Source organism: Rhinopithecus roxellana, chromosome 15 (genome assembly GCF_007565055.1).
Source record: "Rhinopithecus roxellana isolate Shanxi Qingling chromosome 15, ASM756505v1, whole genome shotgun sequence".
NCBI lineage: Eukaryota > Metazoa > Chordata > Mammalia > Primates > Cercopithecidae > Rhinopithecus > Rhinopithecus roxellana.
Genome location: NC_044563.1, coordinates 71,758,794 through 71,781,482, shown reverse-complemented (window position 1 = coordinate 71,781,482; position 22,689 = coordinate 71,758,794). Strand labels below are relative to the sequence as shown.

Below are 22,689 nucleotides of genomic sequence, written 5' to 3'. Positions count from 1 at the left end.
AGAACTAGTTGTCCCTAAGAGGGGAGAAAGCCCTCCTTCCTGAGGCGGCTCCCACGCTGACTCTGCCCCCAGGCTCCCTCTTCTGGAGGCTGCAGGCACTACAGTGCTATAGCCCTTCACTTTTTTCCCCTGCCGGTGAGCATCTGTGATCCGTGCTCTGAGATCCCACCATCCTGGTCCTTGGGCCCTATCCAAAGTTGCCTTCTCTGCCAGAGTTCCAGGGAAGGCTATGTTTAATAGTCCCCTGAAACATTCCTATTTATTTTGTCAGGGTCCAAAAAAGAGAAACTCCACCCACTTTAATATCTCAAAAGTCTTAATTCTGGAAGTTCCTTCTGATGTCTCAAAGAGTCTATATCTCCCCCCCTACACACACACCTTTTTCCCTCTGCAACCCTCACTCTGCTCTTGGCTCTCTGGGATGCTGACCACCACCCAGACAAAGATCCAGCTGTGAACAGAGGCCTTGGTTCCCCTGCCTGAAGAGAGAGGCTCCCACAAGGTCCCCCCCTGCATCCCTTTGCAGAAGGAAATTGGATCTCAGGGACCAGTGGTGTGTGAGATGGGCGAGGCCCTGCATGCTGTTATGAAGATATCCTGGTGGTCCGTCCAGGCGGGGGCGAGCAACAGGCAGTGAGGCCGATGGAACCAGCCTGCAGTCGGCATTTTTAGCACCGGGGGAGCCATCCCTCCCTGTGCATTCTCCACCCACCTCCACCTCACTTTCTTCCTTCCTGTAGGACCATGACCTCCCTCTCCTAGCCATGCTCCTTGGAGAGAAGACCTTGCCTCATTCATCTGTCCCACCACACTCCTCACACAGTTCTCTGCACAGAGTTGGTAGTTTGGTAGACATCTACTGAGGAAACACACATTTCCAGTGCTTTTTGCAGAAGGTCAAAGCGTACTTGGTACCTTGGAGACTCAGGTCAGGTCAGAGTAGCTCTTACTTCCCTTTCCTGAAAAAGGACCAAATGAATCACACACACACACACACACACACACACACACACACAGGACCCTGGAGGCCAGCCCCTTTAGTTGATAGCAGCTCCAAAGCACTCTCAAATTCCCACAGAATTCAGGTCTGTGAACATTTTGGAAGACCCTGGGAAGGACCAGGCTGGAAAAGGATGAAGCCCTAGGTGCTTGAGGGAGAGGGGACGGAGGGTGTGAGTGCTGTGCTCACAAAGGTTTCTAGACCAACACTGCCCTCCACCCAGGAGAAGGACGCATCCTGCACTCCACAGAGGCTCTTAGCAACCTCCTACCCTACAGTGGACAGCCCGGTATCAGGCAACTAGCCTGTGGCTTCTAGATCTAAATATTTCCGAGCATCTACTGTAGCACAACACCTCTCCGGACATTCTGTTCCTTGGGTGGCACAGCCGGGCTATCTCCACTTATGGCGCCACGTCCTAGTTCAAGAGGACGCCTTGAGGCTTCGTGGGGGCAGCTCGCCTGCTTACTGGTGACGGGGAAAAGATGGGGGCGACAGTGGAGCAGACCCAGAGCTGGGAATCCGGAGGTGCTGCTTCCATCCCAGCTTCACCAGCAAGTTCCCCAACCCCCACCCTCCCATACACAAGTCACCCTTGGCCTCTGTCTTCTACCAGCCAAAGAGGCAGGTAGTCCATTTGGCTCTGATAGCTCTTCTGGCACCCACACATTCCGGTGACCATACTAAACCAAGGCTGAGGAAAGTCCTGCTTAATAGGATATGCAGGCACGTCTGTGGACACGCCCATAGTCACAAGCCCGCTCCTGGAAGAGTACAGGAGTGGACTGGCATTCCCTGCCTCTTTCCCTTCCCCAAGGCCTCCAGGCAGCCACCCTGGGGCTGCAGTCTGAGGAGGGGTCCGGGCCCCCGTGTCCTTGCCACCACTAGGGGGTGTGGTGAGCCCTGGGGAGGGGCGAGCTCCGCGCTTGGGGACCCTGGGGCTCTGTAGCTGGCCTGAGGCCCTCCTGCCCCTGTGCCCTCTGTGGCTGCTCCAGAAAGCCTGGGAAACACCGGGGCCAGGAGCACCCTTATCAGGCTGGGACTCAGGGCCCTCCTGGGGAAGGAGGGGTATCCAAATGGTCTTCAGTCCCCCGTGCTCCTACCAGGCAGGCCTCCTCCCCCTTTAGGACCCCTCCCCACATGCACAACAGGCCTGAGCTGATGCTGAACAAAGCGCCGCTGCAGGGGTACCGGTTGTTTTACATATGATTTGAATATTGTTTCTTTCAAGTCAAAATAGCACAGCAAGCCCCTCCCCACCCAGGCTTCTCCCTCAGCTCTCATTTGTTGCCCTGAAGGGCGTGCAACCCTTGCTGCACCCAGCCGGCCCAGGTGGCCCAGCGGGGGACACAGGGAGCTGCTGGGTGCCCAGGGCGGGCCTGCTCGGCGGTGTTAACGGTGCGGCCCCCTTTCTCCTGCCCACAGGTCCTCCATGTGACTCAATCCCATGATGCAACATGCCTCCCCAGCCCCCGCTCTGACGATGATGGCCACGCAGAATGTCCCGCCCCCACCCTACCAGGACAGCCCACAGGTGAGTGCGCAGGGGCCGCTGCCTCCCACCATGGGGGAGGGAGTGTGGTGGCCTTAGAGCCCCGGCTGCAGGCTGGGATATTCCAGGGGCCAACGGGCTGAGCCAGGCCTCCCACAATCATGTCCTGGCGGCACTCCTGGCTCTTCCCTCTCAGCCTGGGGAGTGAGAGTCCTGCAAACACAGACCCCGAGGGGAGTCACCAGGTTCAGAACCCGGAACCTAGGACTGGAAGCTAGAGTAATGGTCACAGTCCTGTCCCCCACCCCACCTCTCAGACAGCAGACGAGCGCAGCCAAACCCCTTTGTTGTGACTGGGGCAAAATCTACAGTTGGGGAGAGCCAGGTACCAGATGTGAGGGGAACCGCCCTCTGAGTGAGAAACTTCCTACTCAGAGGCTCCTGAGTGTCAGGCCCCCCGTTCTCGGTCACCTGGGCTCTTTCGTCCTCCTCTGCCTGCCTATCGGGAGAATCTCTGTTCTCTTCAGAACTCTTCTGGGCTTCTACTTTTTAAAAGCCAAGATTCTTTCTGTATACCCCACAACCCCTTTCTTCTGGTCCCCAGCTTTCACCCCTCAGCTCAGACACAGCTGCCCCCCAAGATCTTCTGCACCCCCTACCCCGATTGCCACTCCTGCAACAGGCCCCTCCTCAGCAGTGCCTTCTTGCTGTCTTCATGCTGTCTGCCCTCCTCCTGGAAGCCTGCCCAGCTTGTGGGGGCTGCCCTCCTACATCCTTGAGACCAGCTGCTTTTCCTATTTGTTTCCCCCAGGTGCTCCTCTTGTCCACCCTTGGTTCTTGGGAAACTTTGAGTTTTGTGTCTGTGCTTTCACAGAAGCCTTCATTCTCTGACACTTCCCTTCACACTCTCCTGTCAATATGAATTCGATAATTATTTATTGGGCACCTGTGATGTGAAATGCACCCAGCTAAAATGTCCATTCTCACATTTGCCCATGTGCAGCAGTTGCCCGCTGAGTGCTATGGGCAGGCTACCATCTGCACTCCTCCAGCAGCCACTCTCTGCCTTACCCTGCCATCCCTCACTCATCAAACACAGCGGTTCTCATGGGCTACATGGAAAATTTGTGCAGCATGAAAGGGGTCTTAAGATGCAGATGCTGGGCTTGTGCTCACTATGGTCCTGATGCCCCCAGCCTAGTGAGAGCATGTAGTAGCTGCTTTATACATCTTTGTCATCCCCCGGGAGATTACCAGATGCTCTGGGGCCTCTTTCTAGCATACCCAGCATATGGAACCCCTTCGACTGCTCTGTCCTTGAAGGTCCAAAGGCCCTGGTCTTTCACCCATCTCTGAGCACATGTCTACGGCCCCACTCCCACATATCAAATCACATTACTTCCCCAGCTCTCCCAGCCTAACCCCATCCTCAGTGAACCCTCTGCTCATGCCAGTAGTTTCCATGAATAAGCCACAGGGTTGAACTTGGCCTTTACATGGCTCTTGTATTTGAAAGCTTCCAGGCATTCAACACTATGTCAAGTCCCTTCCCTCTGTAGCTTCAGCTCCCGAGACAAAGTTCAGAAGGAGCCCTCAACTGATGGGAACCTTTTGTCTCCCAAGAAAGAAGTGAGAGAAGGAGAAGCTAGGGGCCAGAATAGGGGCAAGATCTTCCTTCTTCGATAGCAGCAGATCCATTCCCTCTCTGCTCAGCCGGCTCACATCGGTGCCCACATATCGATTCAGCGGTGGGAACTTGGGCTCCACTTGTTTTGAAACTGGATTCTCTCTCCAGTCAGAATGGGGAACAGAGATGGGGACCCTGCCTGTATTTAGCAGGTGATAGCTGCCAAGGCCCACACCTCCATACCCAAGACTCAAGGATAGACCAGGGCAGGGCTGAGAGGTCAGAGAACACTGTGTTGGCATGACTGACGGCGGCCGCTCGCCTCTCACCCACCCTTCCCTGTTTTGACTGCCTGGGCAGCTGGGAGAAGTTTTGGTTTGGCAGGGATTAGCGGGAGAGCTGCAGCAAGGGCCTGTGTTGAATGCTGATCCAGAAGCCTAATTTAATGATCAGCATACAGCTGGATTAATAAATCCCAGCTGTTGAGGGACGGATGGAGGTGGGCTGCAGTCCGAAGGTGCTCAGCTCCCCAGAAGTCACCACTAAGCTGCTCTAGCCTTTGTGAGGTAGAAGGGAGACTCCACTTCCATATCTAAGGTCTTAGACAGAACCCAGATACAGGGACTGCCCGAAGGCTCTCCTCTCTGAGGATCCACCAGAATGTCACCATTTAAAATCTTCACATTTAGAGCAAAGCAATAATTTGCCCTGGGGAAGCTGCCATCTATTTGTAACCCTGGGAATCCATGAGTGAAATATCTGATGAGAAGCATCAGTGTCAATGGTGAACTGACCAGGTCAAGGTGTCAGGGTCTTTATGGCCTTGACGAAGCCACTAGGCTATGCCCAAATTGCCATTGGCCTTCCCCAAGCTGAGCTGGTTCCCAAGGAAACTGAGCAGGATGTGGGGCTAAGGGAGAGGAGCTTGGGCAGGGGTGGAGTGGGAGGGATGGGGGAGCTGGTGGAGGCCTCCAGAACAAAGGCTTCTGACTCTAGGGAGAGAGGCTGTTCTCTCCGGAGAGGGCTGGTGTTTGAGGGCCTTCTGCCCACTCTTTCGGGCTTCTAGGAGGAGCTCCCTTGTAGGAATAGCTCTTCCATGCATGCCTGGCTTATGGCACTTTCTGCAAACTTGCATTGGACCCCTGACTTCTTCCCTTTATCTTTTCGAGATATGGACCCCAGCTTCCTAGGGGGAGACTCTACTGCATTTCCCTTCAGAGTGTTCCTATCCCTGAGAACCAGCCACTCTCTGAGACTCCACATCTTCAGGGAAGCAGAGCCTGATGGGGACATGGGTCAGGCACACCAGGGAATCCTGTCCAAAACAGAGCTCTCAGGAAACAAGGTCCACTCCCTCCTCATTCTTTTAGGTCTAATCTCATTATGTTTGGACCACGTATGACTTGTTTCCTCACAACCTGGGCAGCTAAGCACACTTCTCCATCACCTCTTCAGAAACTCAGTTTCTTCTATAGGCAACAAATGGACAGTCTCTGATATGAAGTCCCCCAAATGAAAAAGGAAGCGAGACGCAGAGCCCTTCCTCTGAGACCCATGCGATCGTTTTAATAATGTTCCCGTTGTGCTAAGGGCTAGCAATACCGAGCATAATCTATTCAAATGCACAGGAGAATCTCACTTTGGAAAATTAGGAATCTGCATTAAAAAATTCCCAAGCCCCGGACCTTCTTTATAATAAATTAGAATTTTTTTTTTCAAGGCAAGTTCTTAACTTGGCAATTTCATTTTTGAAGTTTGGGGAATAAAGTTATTAAAAATGAGGGAGGCCTTTTTTTCTTCCCATTTTAGTAGAGAAGCATTCATGGTTATGGCCTCGTGCTATTTGGGCACAAGCCAAGTGATACAATGGTTAAGCGGCTTCTAGCCCCTCAGTTCTGTTGCAGTCCATCCTGGAGAAATTTTGTGATTGCTTGTAAGGTCGTCACTCTGTTGATTGTGCACCAAAGGATGACTGTATGTTTAGAAAGTGCAAAAGCAGGGCCGGGCGCGGTGGCTCAAGCCTGTAATCCCAGCACTTTGGGAGGCTGAGACGGGCGGATCACGAGGTCAGGAGATCGAGACCATCCTGGCTAACACAGTGAAACCCCATCTCTACTAAAAAAATACAAAAAAACTAGCCGGGCGAGGTGGTGGGCGCCTGTAGTCCCAGCTACTTGGGAGGCTGAGGCAGGAGAATGGCGTGAACCCGGGAGGCGGAGCTTGCAGTGAGCTGAGATCCGGCCACTGCACTCCAGCCTGGGCGACAGAGCCAGACTCTGTCTCAACAACAACAACAAAAAAGAAAGTGCAAAAGCAGACTGGGCACGGTGGCTCATGCCTGTAATCCCAGCCCTTTGGGAGGCCGAGGTGGGTAGATTGCCTGAGGTCAGGAGTTTGAGACCAGCCTGGCCAACATGGTGAAACTCTGTCTCTACTAAAAATACAAAAAGTAGCCAGACATGGTGGCACACGCCTGTAGTCCCAGCTACTTGAGAGGCTGAGGCAGGATAATTGCTTGAACCCGGGAGGCGGAGTTTGCAGTGAGCCAAGATTGCACCACTGCACTCCAGCCTGGGAGACAGAGTGAGACTCCATCTCAAAAAAGAAAAAAAGAAAGTGCAAAAGCAACAACCCAGTGGAACCCTCCCTGTGACCTACTTCCTCCTTCTGGTAGCTTCCTGCTAAGTTCTGCCAGAGTAGCAGCACCCTCTACTGTCTTAACTGCAGGACCCCAATTCCAGCAAGCTGTAACTGGGTCCTTGATGCTGACCCTCACTTTATGCCCTGAAGAGGTAGGGTTAAGTCACCAGGGTGGTGTAATTCTACCATGATTGCCTAATGACCACACTGTCTCTAGAGAGACCTGGATGTGAAATATGTGTGTGATCCTCAGTTCAGTGCATTGTGTTGATTCCAGCATCACCCCGCTTCTGTTCTGCATCTCTGCCATAGTGGCCTGGCTGTCAGCTGGACTTTCACAGCCCCCTCCTCCCACTGCCCCAGCATCCCCACTGACCCTTCCATTTGCTACTGTTTCTTTGCTCTCCTGCCTTGCTTAGTATCCCAGCGTCACTCCAGCCTCCCTCCCAGAATTTTCTTGGGAACACATGACCACCCTGTCACTCCTTCTAGGCAAATACCTCTGATTCGTGTACTCTCAGAAATGTCACTCGAGACCTTCCTGTAACACCCATATGCAACATCACCCACCAAGCGAAGTTCTCACTTCTGTAGCTCCATCAGCCACTCCGGGGAGCCATCCGGGTTCACTAGCAAAGGCAACCACTTCAGTCCCCTCACCTTCCCACACAAAACACACTCTTATTATCAGCACCAGCCCCCACAACTTTTCCTCAAACGCAGACACATACCTACCGTTCCAAAAATATCTTTGCCCTTGGCTTATTAGCAAGATAAATATTGTATCTTTTTGAGTATGTATTCAATGTTTAGGATGTTCAGTCTTCATGTCCCGTACATGTCAGCTGCATGAGCATTGGACTAGAAAGCAGAAATCCTGGTAGATCCTAGTCTGACCCACTAGGCACAGCCTCTGTCAATGTGAAACTAAACTCAATGGATAGTTTAGGAACAAATTGATGGCTAGGTAGCTAGGTGCTTACGTAGCATTACTTGATGATGAGTGGCATTAAAAGGGTTTTGGCAGTTCACCAAGGATGCAGCCTCATTTTTGACCAGAGAGAGACAAGACAGGCAGTTAGAACTCCCTGTTGAGATCCGCTTTGGGAGACTCACTTTGGAAGGAAGTCAAGTGTTTGCTCAAGGTCCTTTGCAAAAGCTGCATCCCTCCCATTCTCCCCACCCTGATCCTCCAGCATCTCTCAGAGTGGGGAAAATGGTGTCTGGGACTCCAGGACACGGCACTGAGATCTGGGGTCAACACAACAGTGTCTCACTTACCCTGCAAGAGGAAGGCTAAAGCGGGGCCAGCCACACTGAGGAAGCCAGACCCGTCTCTCTGGACATCGGCTTTCCCTCCCTGTCCCAGCACCATCCCCACTCCAGGTGGGGCTGGGGGAGGCAGATATCCTGGGGAAGCTGGATGGGATTTGATCAGTCATTAGGATCCCCAAGCTGGTTTAATTAACTGGAGGCAAAAGGGGGTGGCTGGGGCCCCTGGCTGTGAATGGCCTCCATCCAGGCCACGCAGCTGTGACAGGCAGAAGTGGGTTCAGATGTTCTCACACTCGCTTTACATTCCTCTCATCTCTTTAAGGGCTGGAACCCCCTGCCTTGCAGGTCCCTCTGCTCAGCTGCCTGTGAAACACATTCGCTTTGCAGCAATAGAGTTCATTCAGCAGCTTTGAAAGCTCCCCTAAGCCTTTTCTGTGATGGTGATTGATGGCTCCCTCTGCCCCTGGGGGCAACACCCCAAGGACCATATGAGGACCCACCTTCCCTTGCTTCGACTCACCAGAACAGACTCTTCTCTTTCTTTTTTCTTTTCTGCTGGGCCTTTCTTCTCTTTGTACGCAGTGACCTCTCTCTCTGCCTGCTTGAGCCACCCATGTCTTTAAGCTGGACACATCCCTGAACTCCAACTCACTCAAGACCTGGACTCTTCGTTGTGTAAAAGGCAAAAACAACCTCCAGGTCCAACCGTGGGGCCTTTATGCCCATTTGGAGATGGTGGGTTGTCAGCATGGCTTTAAAGCTTGGGAAGAAACACTCCACTGGCCTGGTCTAGGTTTTTTATTTGATGATCTTACTACATTCTAATATTTACCAAAAACAGAGATTTTATTGTCTACCCCCTTGTCCCCAAGCAGGACAAATGCCCTAAACAGCTACAAAAATAGTTAATGGCCCTGGGATACAAAGCCTAAAATAAATTAGGGGACAGGCGATCCAAGTCAGCAGCGGGTCTGGGGAGGACCTTACGTGCTCCACCTCCCTTTCCTGCGCCGTTGGTCTTAGTTGGTCTTTGGAAAGCTTTGGTGTCTGTGCGGCCTGGCAGGAGGCGGGTGGGTGAGTTAGGGCCCCAGGATGCTTGCTGTTCTTGAAGTCTGTGATCTGAAGAGGGGGATGGAATGACTCAACCTCGTAGAAATTCAGGAATCAGGCCTTGTAATAAGAATTTGTATAATTCATCAGCTCCACTGCTGATGAATTATACAAATTCAGGCAAGTAATTTCAGAGCTGTTTCTTTCATTCACTCATGCATTCGATAAACATTGAGTGTATCCTGTGGGCCATGCGGACATTGTGCTGTGTACTGGATTGCAAAATCAACGGAGTTCCTGTCCTCTTGGAGCTTAGAGTCCATATGGGGCCTTAGTTTCTGCGTTTGTAAAATGAGAATAACTCTGCCCTCCATGCCTTGCAAGACTGTTGAGAGTATGGGTACAAAAAGTACAGTGGTGTTCCTCAACCCCTTTTCACCTGCACCCCAACTTCATTCTTCACTCAATCACCTGCACATCTCCAGAAGCCCAGATGGGATTGAACCTTAATTACTTTTTATTAGGAACATAATAGGCATGTCAAATAGGTTTTACCGGCTATGAACACCCCCTTACACACACGATACACAGAGATGTGCACACACTGGGATTCTGGTGTGCCTCTGAAAGGCCTATTGGAAATCACTGGTTTGGGACTATTACAAAAGGGAAGGATCTTCCAGAGGGAAGCTGTGGGATGGGCAGGGGGCCATCAATTCCCAGGAAAATGCACAAAGCTGGGAAGTGGAGTCCACAACTTTCCTCTTTTTAGCCTCCTGTCAGTGACAGCTCAGGAAATGCAGTTAGGGGCACTGAATGTTCCATGAGTCACATTTTGTAAACCACCGCTTACAAACCCTTTTAAAATTAATCAACTAACCAAAACCCCCATTTACACCACTGAGTAACTCTTCTGTGGCCTGTTCTATCCATTTGGCCCAAGATCAGAATGGAGGTGACCGAGGCCCACTGTTCCGAGAGCCTCTTTGAGCTACGTTGGGCTGCCTGGCTCTGCTGCCGGCCCTTCCTCTCCCTGGGCTAACTGGGTTGGGGAATATTTTGAGGAGCCCTCTTTGGCCTCTCCCAGGCTTTGGGATCCTGGAGGTCTTTAACACATCACTCATCATTGTCTCCTTGGGGTCATCCTTCGCTCATTTAACACATAGGAGTACACCGCGGGCAGGCATGGAAGCTGGGAGACCAGCCCGCTCATGAGATGGACAAAGGGCCCGGTGTTGGGGTGCATTCAGATGAGGCAGGGGTCCAGTCTTCCGAGGCCTGGGGAGGGAGGAGAAGCAGGAAAGGCTTCTTGGAAGAGTTGAAGCTGCATCTGGGTGGGAGGCAGGCTGTGGGGGACATGAGGACAGTCCCTGCTGAGGCAGCTATGGGAGCAAAGGCAGGAAGGTGGACACCATCGGAAAGGCAGGAGGGTGGACACCATCGGAAAGGCAGGAGGGTAGACACCATCAGGCACACTCAGGCAACCAAGGGTAGGTCTGAGGCGATAGGGTAAGGGGAGGAGGGCTGGGCAGGTGCAAGGCTGTGGATCCGTGAGCAGCTTCCAGGAGTTTTGAAAGTTCCCTCGGCTTTTTCTGTGACTGTAATCGAAGGGTCTCTCTGCCCCTGGGGGCAACACCCCAGGGACCATATGGGGACCCACTTTCCCTTGCTTTGACTCATCAAAACAGACTCTTCTCTTTCTTTTTTCTTTTCTGCTGGGCCTTTCTTCTCTTTGTACACAGTGACCTCTCTCTATGCCTGCTTGAGCCATCTATGTCTTTAAACTGGACATATCCCCGCACTCCAGCTCGCCTGAGCAGGCCCAGGTCTGGAGCGCCCTGGACTCTGTGCCCCACAACATTGTTCATGCCCCCTGCTGCCTCCTACCTGTTAAGGCCAAACTTAATGTTTACCAAGTGACCTCAAGCCCTGACCTCTTTCCGGGTCCTTGGCTTCTCTCCTGGTTGCCAGGAAACTGATCCACACCTGGCTTGCCCTGACCTGGAGAGAGTGCCAGCCCTGCCGGGTCCGCCTGAAATCTCAGCGGCCCCTGGAGGACCAGGCCTGGGCAGCCCCAGGGAGCCAGAACACAAGGTTTTGGCAGCTTAAGGGGGCCCTCGTGGGGCTGGCTGGCACCCACTCTGCCATGTCAAATGGAGGGCTCAGAAAAGGGAATGTCCTCTTAGAAGGAGTGTCTGTGTTTTTTTTGTACTTTTAGTAGAGATGGTGTTTCTCCATGTTGGTCAGGCTGGTCTCGAACTCTTGACCTCAGGTGATCTGCGCACCTCGGCCTCCCAAAGTGCTGGGATTACAGGCATGAGCCACCGTGCCCGGCATAATCCCAGCTATTCGGGAAGCTGAAGAAGGAGAATCACTTGAATCCAAGAGGTGGAGGTTGCGGTGAGCCAAGATGGTGCCATTGCACTCCGGCCTGGGCAACAAGAGCGAAACTCCATCTCAAAAAAAAAAAAAGAGAAAGGAAAACAAGGAGTGCCTGTGCTGAGAAGGTGCAGGCCTGGGTGTTCAGCGTGTTCAGAAAGAGGCCCTGTGGGAGGTGTGTGGGGGTTTAATAGTCACAACAAGCAAGACCATAGGCGGAGGAGGGGTGGCGGGGGGCATAGGAGGTGTGGGGGCACTGGGGCTCATCTGAACAGAGGGTGGGATTTGGATTTGATTCAGAGGAGAAATCTAGCCAAAGGAAGCATTGGAATTGCTTAGAAACCAAGGTTTGCCGGGCATCTGCTGCTTGCAATGCACCCTCACATATGGTCTCACAGTAGCCCTGGGAAGAGATATTAATAGCTCCGTTTTTACCTGATGGGGAAACTGAGGCTCAGAGGAACTGAGTCCTTGCCTTGGGCATGCCACTCAATTCCAAGCTGGTAACGCATAATGTAACCTTCTGTGACACCACGGGCCCCCTGTTCCTGCACTTGAACTCACACTTGCCTACTTCCCAGGGAACTTATGCAGAATGGGTTCCTCCAGCAGGGGTGGCACCCATACTGGCAGGACCCCCAGGGCAGCCCACATGAGAGAAACAACAGCAGCCAGCTCTCAGGGTGTGGGCTGTAGGGTATGTGGATTATATTAACAATAACCGCCATATGCTGAATAGCTACTGAGTGCCAGCTACTTTGCATATAATTGTCTCATTTAATGCTGAACACCCTGTACCTTGAGTATAATTATTCCCATTTTATAGATGAGGACCCTGGTTGAGAAAGGTTGAGTAACTTGCCCAAATCACACAGGCAGGAGAGAGCCAAATACAAAGTAGAGATTCATCCCAGCACGTCGTGCTCTGTGCCATTGTCTCCAGCTCTGGGCTGGACACCCAATTCCCCCCAGTCGGTTATATGGTCAGGAACTGTAGACTTATCTTTTGTGGCCTGAGGATTCCGGGTCAAGGAGGTAAATCTGCAGCTAAAATGGTAGCATTCAATCGGATCTGCCCACTCCGTACCAGTCATTCCTGATTCAACAGATATTTCAGATACTCTCTCTACCAGACACTGAGGCTATGACAGTAAACAGAAAAGCCCTGGTCCTGCCCTCAAGGATCCTACAGTCTAGTGAGGGAGGGAGGCGAGTGAGCAGACAGGTCGCAGCAGCATGCTGAGGGCCACGCAGGCCTAGGGGAGAGGAGCCTGACCCAATTCCAGATGCTCTGCCATCATCCCCTGGAGAAGACAGCCATCCCATCATGGCGGTGGGGGGTAGGAGGCACCTCGCCTATTTTTCAGATGAGGAACCTGAAACCCCAGAAGGTAAAGTTACATCTTTAAGGTTGTAAGTGGTAAGGGTGGGATTCAAAACTAGTTCTGTCTGAAACGGACGCTTCTGCTCTCCCCAACGCCAACCATCTTCTATGGGTGCTGGAAAGACCTTGGTGTCAGCCTCACTTCTCAACCATCTGCTCCCACCTCCCATGAGCAAGATAGGAAGTCTGAAGGGAAGTTGGCAGGAGGCAGTAGCTGAATGCAACTTGGGCCTCCAGGCTCCAGAAGGCTTGAGGCCCCTGCAGGCAGGTTTCCTCTGAGCTCTTGGCCTCCAGGCTCCTCGTAGCTTCGGAGGGAAGTCGACCCAGCTTTGAGCCACCTTCGATTAATAAACCAGCTGTGCCTTCCTACCTGGGTTCTGCGTGGGAGAACTGTTTCTGGCACCATCATTGTTGGGAGAATGATTTGAACTCGTAGGGGAGAGGTTTGTTGAGGGAGTGGGACAAACTGGAACCAGCAGTGAGGATGGGGTGGACTAGATAGAGACTTAGAACACGTGCAGAGGCGGAGTGAAGTTTCATTCTAATTTGAGCCCCCCACACCTCCTGCCTCTTTTTTCACAGAGTGGAAAAAAAATCTTTCCATTCTCCTCTTCAAAGAAAAGTAATTAAATGCTCCAGTTCATATAGTACGATGAGTCAGAAGGCCCTCTGTGGGCTTCTGTTTTCTCATCTGCGAAATGGAGATGATGATAACCTACTGTGCGGGATTATTGTGAAACATGAAAGCCCACATAGCTTTTTTCTATTTTTTGTTTTTGTTTTTGTTTTTAAGAGACAGGGTCTCGCTCTGTCTCCCAGGCTGGAGCACAGTGGTACGACCATAGTTCACTGCAGCCTAGACTTTCTGGACTCAGGCATCCTCCTGCCTCAGCCTCTCGAGTAGCTGATACTACAGGCACACACCACCACATCCTGCCTATTTGTTTTACTTTTTGCAGAGATGGGTTCTTGTTTTGTTGTCCAGGCTGGTCTTGAACTCCTGGCTTCAAGCAGTCCTCCCGCTTCAGCCTCCCAGAGCACTGAGATTACAGATTACAGTGGCGTGAGCTTCTGCACCCAGCCCAGAAATATTTTATTAGCTTACTAGAACAAAACATGTCACTCTTCCTTACAACTGGAAAAAGATAGTGCTTTACAGAAAAGAAGCATCTGTGGGGGTTTTGGGTGTCATTGAGGGCAAGTAAGATCTTCCCAGCACCCCCTTAAAACACACCAGGGACCATCTCCTACTCATTTTCATGAGTAGAAGACCAGACTGCCAGCGTGGCTGGATCTCTCAGCCCCACCCAGATTTTACACACCTGCATATACATCTGAAAACTCCCGACTCTTCCCATTCCTTTTTAGAATGGGAAAATAAAGAACCTTCAAACCGAGAATCTGATTCAAACCAAGAATCAGGGTTTCCTTAGCTGCAAGCTTAAGGGAGAACTGGTTCTGGCTAGATGGCAGAGAGAAGTCCAGTGGTTATAGCATCTACAGGAGGGAAGTGCATGGAGGTGATGGCCCCAGGGTATTTGCCCCAAGAAAGAACTCTAGGCCAAGAGAGGACATGGGAAGCACAGAACCCACTTCAGCCTCCCAAAGCACTGGGATTGCAGGCGTGAGCCACTGCACCCACTCCAGAAATATTTTCTTAGCATGTGTGTAGGTGCTGGCACAGTGTCACATCTCATAGGGGCCTCCACAGGGAGTGCTGCCTCCTGTCCCACGAGTAACCATTGTCTGGTTCTCTTGATTAATCAGCACAACCTGCAGAGTGAGTATTATCTCCTGCATTTTACAGATTAGGAAACCAAAGAGATCAGGAAACTTGTCCCAAAACACGTAGCTAATAATTGGCAGAGGAGCATCAAACCCAGGGCCGGATCCTCTGCTCTTTCCATTCTCTGAGGCTTTTCTGATCTCCCAGGCAGTTCTCAGGACATTGTTCAACATTGCCTGAGCTTCCCCTGGTTGAAAAGGGACAGTCCTCCAGGCCTGCACTGATGCCTACCTGTTCCTTTCCCTAGCGGGCTGCCAGGGCAGGCTCTCCAGAGTGCTCTGAGGGCTCCTTGGAGAAAAGCTCCAAATCTGGAGTGGCCAGTTCTGAGACCAGCTGTGAATGCACCAGGTGGCCTCCTGGAGTGGGTAAGATGAGTTTCTTCTCATGCCAGACCAAAAAGAATGGAAGAAAGCTACTTGGGGAAAAACTGACATTAGAGATGTGCTAGTAAATATTTAACAACTTGCTCTCAGAGTGGGGGTGGGGAGCGCAGGGGCAAGCCCTGATTTGCAGCATTTGCCAATTTCCGTGGTGTAAATTCTCCCACCATGGCCAATTTCAAGCTCCCAATGTGATGTCAACCAATTTGCAGAATTTCTGAAGATTTAACAATTGGCTTTCACAGGCCAGAACAAGGCAGTTTCAGCCCACTGCTTAATAGCCACAGCCTGCGCCTGGTTCACACCTGAGCCTACTTTTTAGACTGTGCTGCCCAGTAAATTCCCCCAAAAAAATTTACTTCAAGTTATCCCCATCCTCCTGGCCCCCAAGCCCTGTGGACAGCTGCAGGTCCTCTCCCTTTGAGCTCCAGTTCTTGGGAAGTGGATATCTCTGGCTAGAAAAAGAAACCTATTTGGGGATAAACACTCATTCTCCAAACCTGCAGGAAATGCAGAGTTTGCTGACTTGGCCCCCATGAGCTATATAAATTTGAGTCATCGTCCTCCTCAGACCAACTCTGCTGTCTTCTTCCCATACTTCTGCCAGTCACAGCCTCTCAGCTGGGGCCTCTTAGGACACTGGCAAGTGACCGCTTTTGATTTACATTTTATTCTGAGCTTTCCTCTTTCACCCACCAGGGCCTTCCCCACCCACCTTTCCCCGAACTCCTGCCCGGGAGGGGGACTTCATCCCCCTTCATCCCTCTTCATTGGAGGAGCTCAGCTAACAGAAGCCGTTTGTGGATTCCTTCAAGGACACGAGGAAACTCACTCCTAGTGGGCAGAGCAGAGCACACTCTTCCCCCTACATGTCACCCTCAAACGAGCTGTGCAGATGTAGCTATGCCTTGCTTTATGGCAGCAGTACATTCCGGAAATCTCGTGTTTAATAATAACAACCTCTCCTCCATCTGTGAAGCGCTCTAGAGTTTCCAAAGCACTTTTACATACTACACATCGTCAAATCCGAGCCTCACACCAGCACTGTGTGGTGGGTGGTGATGATTAAAACACCCTCATGGTGTCTGAGCCTGTTGGAGTTGGAGGGGACTTCAGGTATCATATAACCCAGCCACCCAGCTGAAGCTCCCATCTTCTCCACGGTGGCCCAGCTGGTCAGTCCGACTGTACTTGGCCTCGGCAGTGGCAGGAAATTCACCTGGAAAGGGAAGCAGCCCATTCCAGCCTTAAAGAGTTGGGGGATTGGAAAAGTATTATTTAGGTTGTCTCCTTGTTATAGATCAAATGCATGGCTTGTAGTTCGGCCCTTCGAGTCATACAGAACTGATATAATCAAATCCCCTCATTCAGATATTCAAAGGGGGCTTTCATGTCTCCCCTTCTCCCCCATCCTCCAAATCTTGCTTATATATTCCAGGTTCCTTCAAATATTCCTCATACAACGAAGTACCGAACCCCTTTACCATCCTGGCCGACTCTGCTTTGAATGTGTTTTCATGTACTTGTTTAATCAGAGTAGTGCAAGACCAGAAGTTCCTGCATGCTGTGAGCAATGCCTCTGTTAATGCATCCTCAGCTAGCATTAGTTTAGGTTGGATTTTTGGACAGACACATTACACTTTTGATACGTTGAGCCAGCTGTCAACTAAAACACGGCTATTAAGCCATGTCTCTCCTTCCCTGCACTTCAATATTGATTTTTCTTGGCCCAAATGTTAGAAGTGTTAAATTTTAACTTATTAGATGAAGATTAATCTTATCAGATTTAGCCCCTTGCCAAAATCTGTAAAGATCTTTTGGATCCCAGTTTCACGGCATTCATAAATTTGTTGAGCATTTTTTTAGACGTTCTCTAAATCACTGATTAAAGTGCTGAATAAGAGGATAAGGAGGAAGCATGTGACACTCTTTTGGAAACCTGCCCCAAACTGATATCTATCCTTTAATTGTCATCCCTTGGGTGTAGTTTGCTAATCCATGCAATTGTCCACCAGGCTGCGTCTCTCCGCGTTTTCTGCCAGGCTATCATGGGAAATACCTTGCTGAGGTCGCTTACACCATGTTTTCCTGATCTGCAAGCTTAACGATCATGTCAGATCCACGAACTGAGCTTTCTGATAGCAGTCTCTCATCTTTGTGATCCCAGTGCCCAGCATGGTGCCTGGTACGTGGCAGGGACTCAAGAAGTATTTGAAGAAATGATCAGTTGCGTTAGTGAATGAAGGGATGAATCTGGCCCAGATAAGTGTGAAGATGACTGGGTTTTAGTTTTTTTCAGAATTCACTTTCTTTCTCTATTTTGAAAATTGGAATAGCATTTGCTTCTACTTTCTTTCTTACAGCACCTCCTTAATACTCATGAATTCCAAAAGGTCACCAATTTGCTTACTGATGAGAAAATAGGAGCTTAAGAAAGTTAAAGAATTTGCCCAAGGTCAAAGGCTAATGGGGGAGACGGTAGGATTCAAGCAATTGTCTTCTGGCTCCCAGGCACCATGATGCTATGTCTAGCCTCTTACCCATTGAGATTGGAAAGGCTCCCCCAGATCAGCCAACAGTGGCAAGGGTATTTCTGCCTAATAAACAATGATACAATCTAGGAAAGCAGGTACATTTCTTTTACAGTCTCAATCTCATTCACCACCCATCATTCATCTCTTCATTGATTCAACAAATATTTATTGAACACCTACTAGTGCCAGGCTATTCTGGGCCCTACGAATTCAACTGTTACAATCACTCTATGAGTTTATGTTTTAGCTGGGAGTGAAGAGAAAATCAATAAGCACATAAATACAGAATATAGTCATGGTAAGGGCTATGAAGAAAAATAAAGCAAAAGGTGGAGGAGCTGATGGTACTCCAAAGAGGTGGCATCTGAGCGGAGATCTAAATGAAGAGATCTAAATGAAGACATGCAAATGTCTTGGGGATATATGCACCAGCAATGCTTGTATTCACAGAAGTATAATACTTTTTCTTCCAGAAAGCAGAGACCTAGATTCATATGATGAACTTTGCAACTATAAAATATCTGATTCTTTCAAGGCACGTTCATTCATTTATTTACTCACTCATTTTCTCCTCAAGTATTTTTAATAAGCATCAAACCTTTTACTAAGTATGTGCCAGTTGGAAGCTGGCTATGAAGGAGGGACCAAGGCCTCAGAGGAGAAGACAGATAAGTACATGAAGCCCAACACCACATGTGGGGAGAGCTACCATCGTACTATGGACAGGGTGGTATAAGAGATCAGTTGAGGCTTATCATCATTCACACTTTTAGACATTTCTTTGACTGAAGGAAATAAAAAAGCATGAAATTCCATAATGATGGTTTTTTAAAAAAATTAAATCGTTGAACCATTTCTTTAAACAAAACCTTAGATAGAAAATCTAACAGATAGTATTAAAAGGAGTTGCTCTGGTTGGTACAAAATTGCCGACCTCGGGACACCTTCATAAACATGTCACAGATTATGAAAACTCCTGTCCTAAATATTTGTTATGGCCAAGAACAAGAATCTGTCCATTGCCCACTAAAGACTGCTTGTCTTGAAGTGGCCAGGTAAACCAAATTTGGAGAGCCATTCAGTCGTCAGTCAAAACTGCTGGGGCCATTGCCTGTGGCTTGCATTAAAGGGAATAAATAAACCTGTGTCCAAATGACAGCTGATTCAGCTCCTTTATTCCTGCTTTTCAAAGTCATCAAAACAACTGTATGATGGTCCAAACGACTCATAAGCACAATTTAAACGGTTCATCCTATTGTTTTTTTCTCCTTCTGGGCAAGGGTTACCATATTTGCGTTAAGAGTCATCTCTTTTCAGAGTGTGCGGGGTGTCTCCTGGTTTTGGATGGCCTGAAGTTGTTTTCTAGAACATGCTCATTTGAAGAAAGCCAGCTTTTCTCCCCACGGTAGCACACGTACGAATGGACGCTCAGTGTGTGCTCACAGTTCTGTTGCCCACATGCTCTCTTCCGGGCACAGCACAGGCCAAGGCAGACCTCACACTACAGCCTGAAGACCAGTACCTTGGCCATGCTAACCCACCATCTCCCCTTTCTTCTCTCTGCAGATGACGGCAACCGCCCAGCCACCCTCCAAGGCCCAGGCTGTCCACATCTCTGCCCCCTCAGCTGCTGCCAGCACACCTGTACCCAGTGCCCCCATCGACCCCCAGGCCCAGCTGGAGGCTGACAAGCGAGCTGTGTACAGGTAGGAGACACTTCAGCTGTGTCTACAGCCCTCAACCAGCTTCAGGCCTAGCTCAGCTGTGAGTGAGAATGCAGGCCAAAAGGTGGGCTCAACAGAGATGACGGCCAATAGCTATTCTCCCTCGGCCTCCTCTCTCTAGTCAATTCAGAAACCCCTCAGCTGGCAACAGTGACTCTAGCTTTCTGGAAATGTCTAGGGAGGGATATGGAGGCCCAGGCAGCATCTTCCAAGAGCAGCATTTCCTATCTCAACCAGGCCGATGACCCCTAATGGGTATCAGAAACCCTCCGCTCAGTCAAACAGGCAGCTGCCTCAGGACCCTGTCCTCGCCCTGTGCCCCATTGTTGCTTTCCCTCCATCAAGCCCGCCAGAGCTTGGCAGACCTCTGACTGCACCCTCTAGGACTTGGCAGTCCACACACTTTAGGAGGCATGAAAATCACAGGGAGAGCTTGTTAAAACACGTGGTTCTGGGCTCCATCCTTGAAGATGCCAAATCAGTAGATCAAGCTATAGGAAGAGGGATATGCATTTTTTAAAAGCATTCCAGGTGAATCTGATGTGGCTGGTTATTGGACCACACTTGGATCCATGGTAGTCTTTGTTTTTACATAATAGATATTGGGTATGATTGTAGGTTCTGGCACTTTTCCCCAAGAAGGGGAGTTTGCTGAGGACAGGCAGCTTGTTTCGTCTTGTTCTGCATCTGCCCCACGCATCCAGGGCTGAGTCTTGAATGTTGCAGAGGGTGGGATGGGGCTCAGGGAAATGCCTCTCTCCTTGATGAACTCCCGTTCTTGTACATAGTTGGGGAGGAAGATGCTGTCACCTGAGAACCAACCTGAATGAGGTTCCTACAGGGACTTTGGTTATCATATCCACTAAGAATATGATAACCGAAGGTGGGGACTAAGGTGCCCAAGTCTGCACTCAGTATTGAGGCTGGACCCTTGCTCACATTCCCTTGTGGGAGCTTATATGTTCACATGCATCAGCAAGCATGGCTCGCCTCTGGCTGGGCACACACTGCAGCAGGTGCGAATGCCAGTAACACGTGGAATGATTCACCCAAGACTAATGAATAGGAAGATTTATTTCTTTCTGACTCCTCCCCCACCACCCCAGTGACAGTGCCTTTATGGTAATGGTGGTAATTAGGGCTGTTATTCTCATTCTCATCAGCATTATTTTTAGTTCCTCAGATAAGCCAAATGCCTCTAATACCAACAGTTGGGAGTCCAGAGCAGTGGCCTCTGATCACAGATCCTGGCACTGGGGGCCTCCCAGGCCCAGCAGAGGGACAAAACACAGCACCTGTGCCCTGCCCTGTGAAACACATAGGCCAGGCCCAGCTGCCTGCCGGTGGAGAGCTCTGGCTTGGGCCCCAAAGAACTCCAGGACCTGATCATGGTACCTGTCAGGGAGACTGTAAGAAAGGTCAAGAGCCGGGCGCGGTGGCTCAAGCCTGTAATCCCAGCACTTTGGGAGGCCGAGACGGGCGGATCACGAGGTCAGGAGATCGAGACCATCCTGGCTAATACGGTGAAACCCTGTCTCTACTTAAAAATACAAAAAACTAGCCGGGCGACGAGGCGGGCGCCTGTAGTCCCAGCTACTCGGGAGGCTGAGGCAGGAGAATGGCGTAAACCCGGGAGGCGGAGCTTGCAGTGAGCTGAGATCCGGCCACTGCACTCCAGCCTGGGTGGCAGAGCAAGACTCCGTCTCAAAAAAAAAGAAAAAAAGAAAAAAAAAGAAAGGTCAAGCTAGCCACCCCAATGTGGGATGGGCCTCCTTCCCTCTGCCTTTCCCTCTTTACACTCTCTTATTGAATCCTTACTATTCCTATGTGTGGGCTGTGCTAGACTCCAACAGAAGGAGGGTCAAGGTACAGGCTCTTCCCTCCGTCTCTCCAGGCACCGTCTCATGTGCAAACAAGAAACCAGAGCTACGTGGTCAGAGCAACAGTGAAGGCTTCATAGAGAAGGCAATATTTGAGTTTGGTCCTAAAGGTTGAGTAAGAGACCCCACTAGGTGGAGAAATGGGATGAGAGATGACCTTTCAGGACAGCCAGTGGTCAGAGAAGCTGGGAGTGGAGAGGTGAGACTGCACAGCCACCTGTAATTAACCCGGGCAAGGTGCGGTGGGCTTGTGCTTTTGTGGGGAGCATAAGGAGGGAAGGGAGTAACATGGCCTCTGAAAACCGCCCGACAGCCTGATGACATATGCTTGTCATACTCTATTTGGAGCATTGCTACTCAAAGTATGGCCTGTGGACTCGCAGCATCACATCACCTGGGAGCAGATTAGAAATGCAGGCTCTCAAGGCTCACTCAGGCCTAAGGACTCACAATCTGAATTTTCACAAGATCTCAGGGGATTCCTATGCATACTGAAGACTCACCTCACAGCTGCTCAGACCCCTGGGACAGGGGCCTGTAGTGAGCATAGATCATGGTTGAGAAAGACCCCTAGATGAGTGGTGTAACAAACAGTTTTTAGAAACCTAGGTTTGAGTCCCACCTCCACCGTGTCCTAGCCTCTCTGAGCTTTCATGTCCCGATGGAACCTAAGCAGCAGACATGATAAGAATCAATGAGATGGCCCATGGAGGCACCTGGCCCCGCGTCTGGCACCAAACAGATGGGTTTATTAGGTCCTCACCAATGCGAACCATGGGTTCCAAAGCCCTTCTTACAATACCAGGCACGTACCCTACCCAGGCCAACCCGCAGGAGAGGTGGGTCACCGCTCCCATGGGAGCCATCACATGAATATCACTTGAAGTATGGCCTAGACCTTTCTGCAATTAACACTTCTTCCTACTCCCCTTCCCTCCTGGGCTTTATCTTCTCCCATGGGGCTGACCACCTGCAACCCTTGGTGTTTGCCCAAAGTATGTCTGCAGCTGTCTGACCTGGAAGAGGGAATCCCAGGCAAACGTGGCTGCCCCAGCACCTCAGGACACCGAACTGACAGCAGCAGCATGCTGGCTTCCCATCTCTCCAGTCCTGCTGCTGCCTCCTGGCCCGGCAGCCCCAGGATTGTCTCCTACAACCACACCTCTCCCATTAGTACCAGCCGCCCTCTCTGCAGCCATTGCCCCGGGATGACCGGGCAGGGAGCTCAGCCTCCTGTAGGGTCAGGTAATTTTAATTAGATTTGCCTGCCTGGGGCAGCCTGGCTGCTCCAAAGCACATCGGGGAGTCGGCGTTTCATGTCAATAAATGTAACCAGACCCTTTCCATTCAGATGAGTGCCCCACACCGGCTTTTGGGAGCCCCCATCATGGCCCCTTCTAGAACCACAGATGAAGGAAGGGTGAGGGTGGCCCCTCCCTGCCTAGGGCCCTGCTGGGTGGCAGAGGGACAGTGTGACAAAGGGGAGGGAGCCTGCCAGTGCCCAGGAGGTTTTATTTGTGTATGAGGATGTGTTAATG

General features: G+C 50.7%; 1 protein-coding gene across 3 annotated transcripts in view; it reads left to right on the top strand.

Annotated features, from left to right (window-relative positions):
• PKNOX2 (PBX/knotted 1 homeobox 2) overlaps nucleotides 1-22,689 on the top strand; it is a 268,739-nt gene that overhangs the window by 183,325 nt on the left and 62,725 nt on the right. For 2 of the 3 annotated variants that reach the window (XM_030918734.1, XM_030918735.1), the window contains 2 exons: nucleotides 2,426-2,534; nucleotides 19,114-19,253. In XM_030918734.1, the coding sequence (XP_030774594.1) occupies nucleotides 2,448-2,534; nucleotides 19,114-19,253 (227 nt within the window). In that variant the 5' untranslated portion in view covers nucleotides 2,426-2,447. Of the gene's footprint in view, nucleotides 1-2,425; nucleotides 2,535-14,957; nucleotides 14,999-19,113; nucleotides 19,254-22,689 lie in introns of those variants that run through there. The other variant, XM_030918736.1, reaches the window with a different exon arrangement.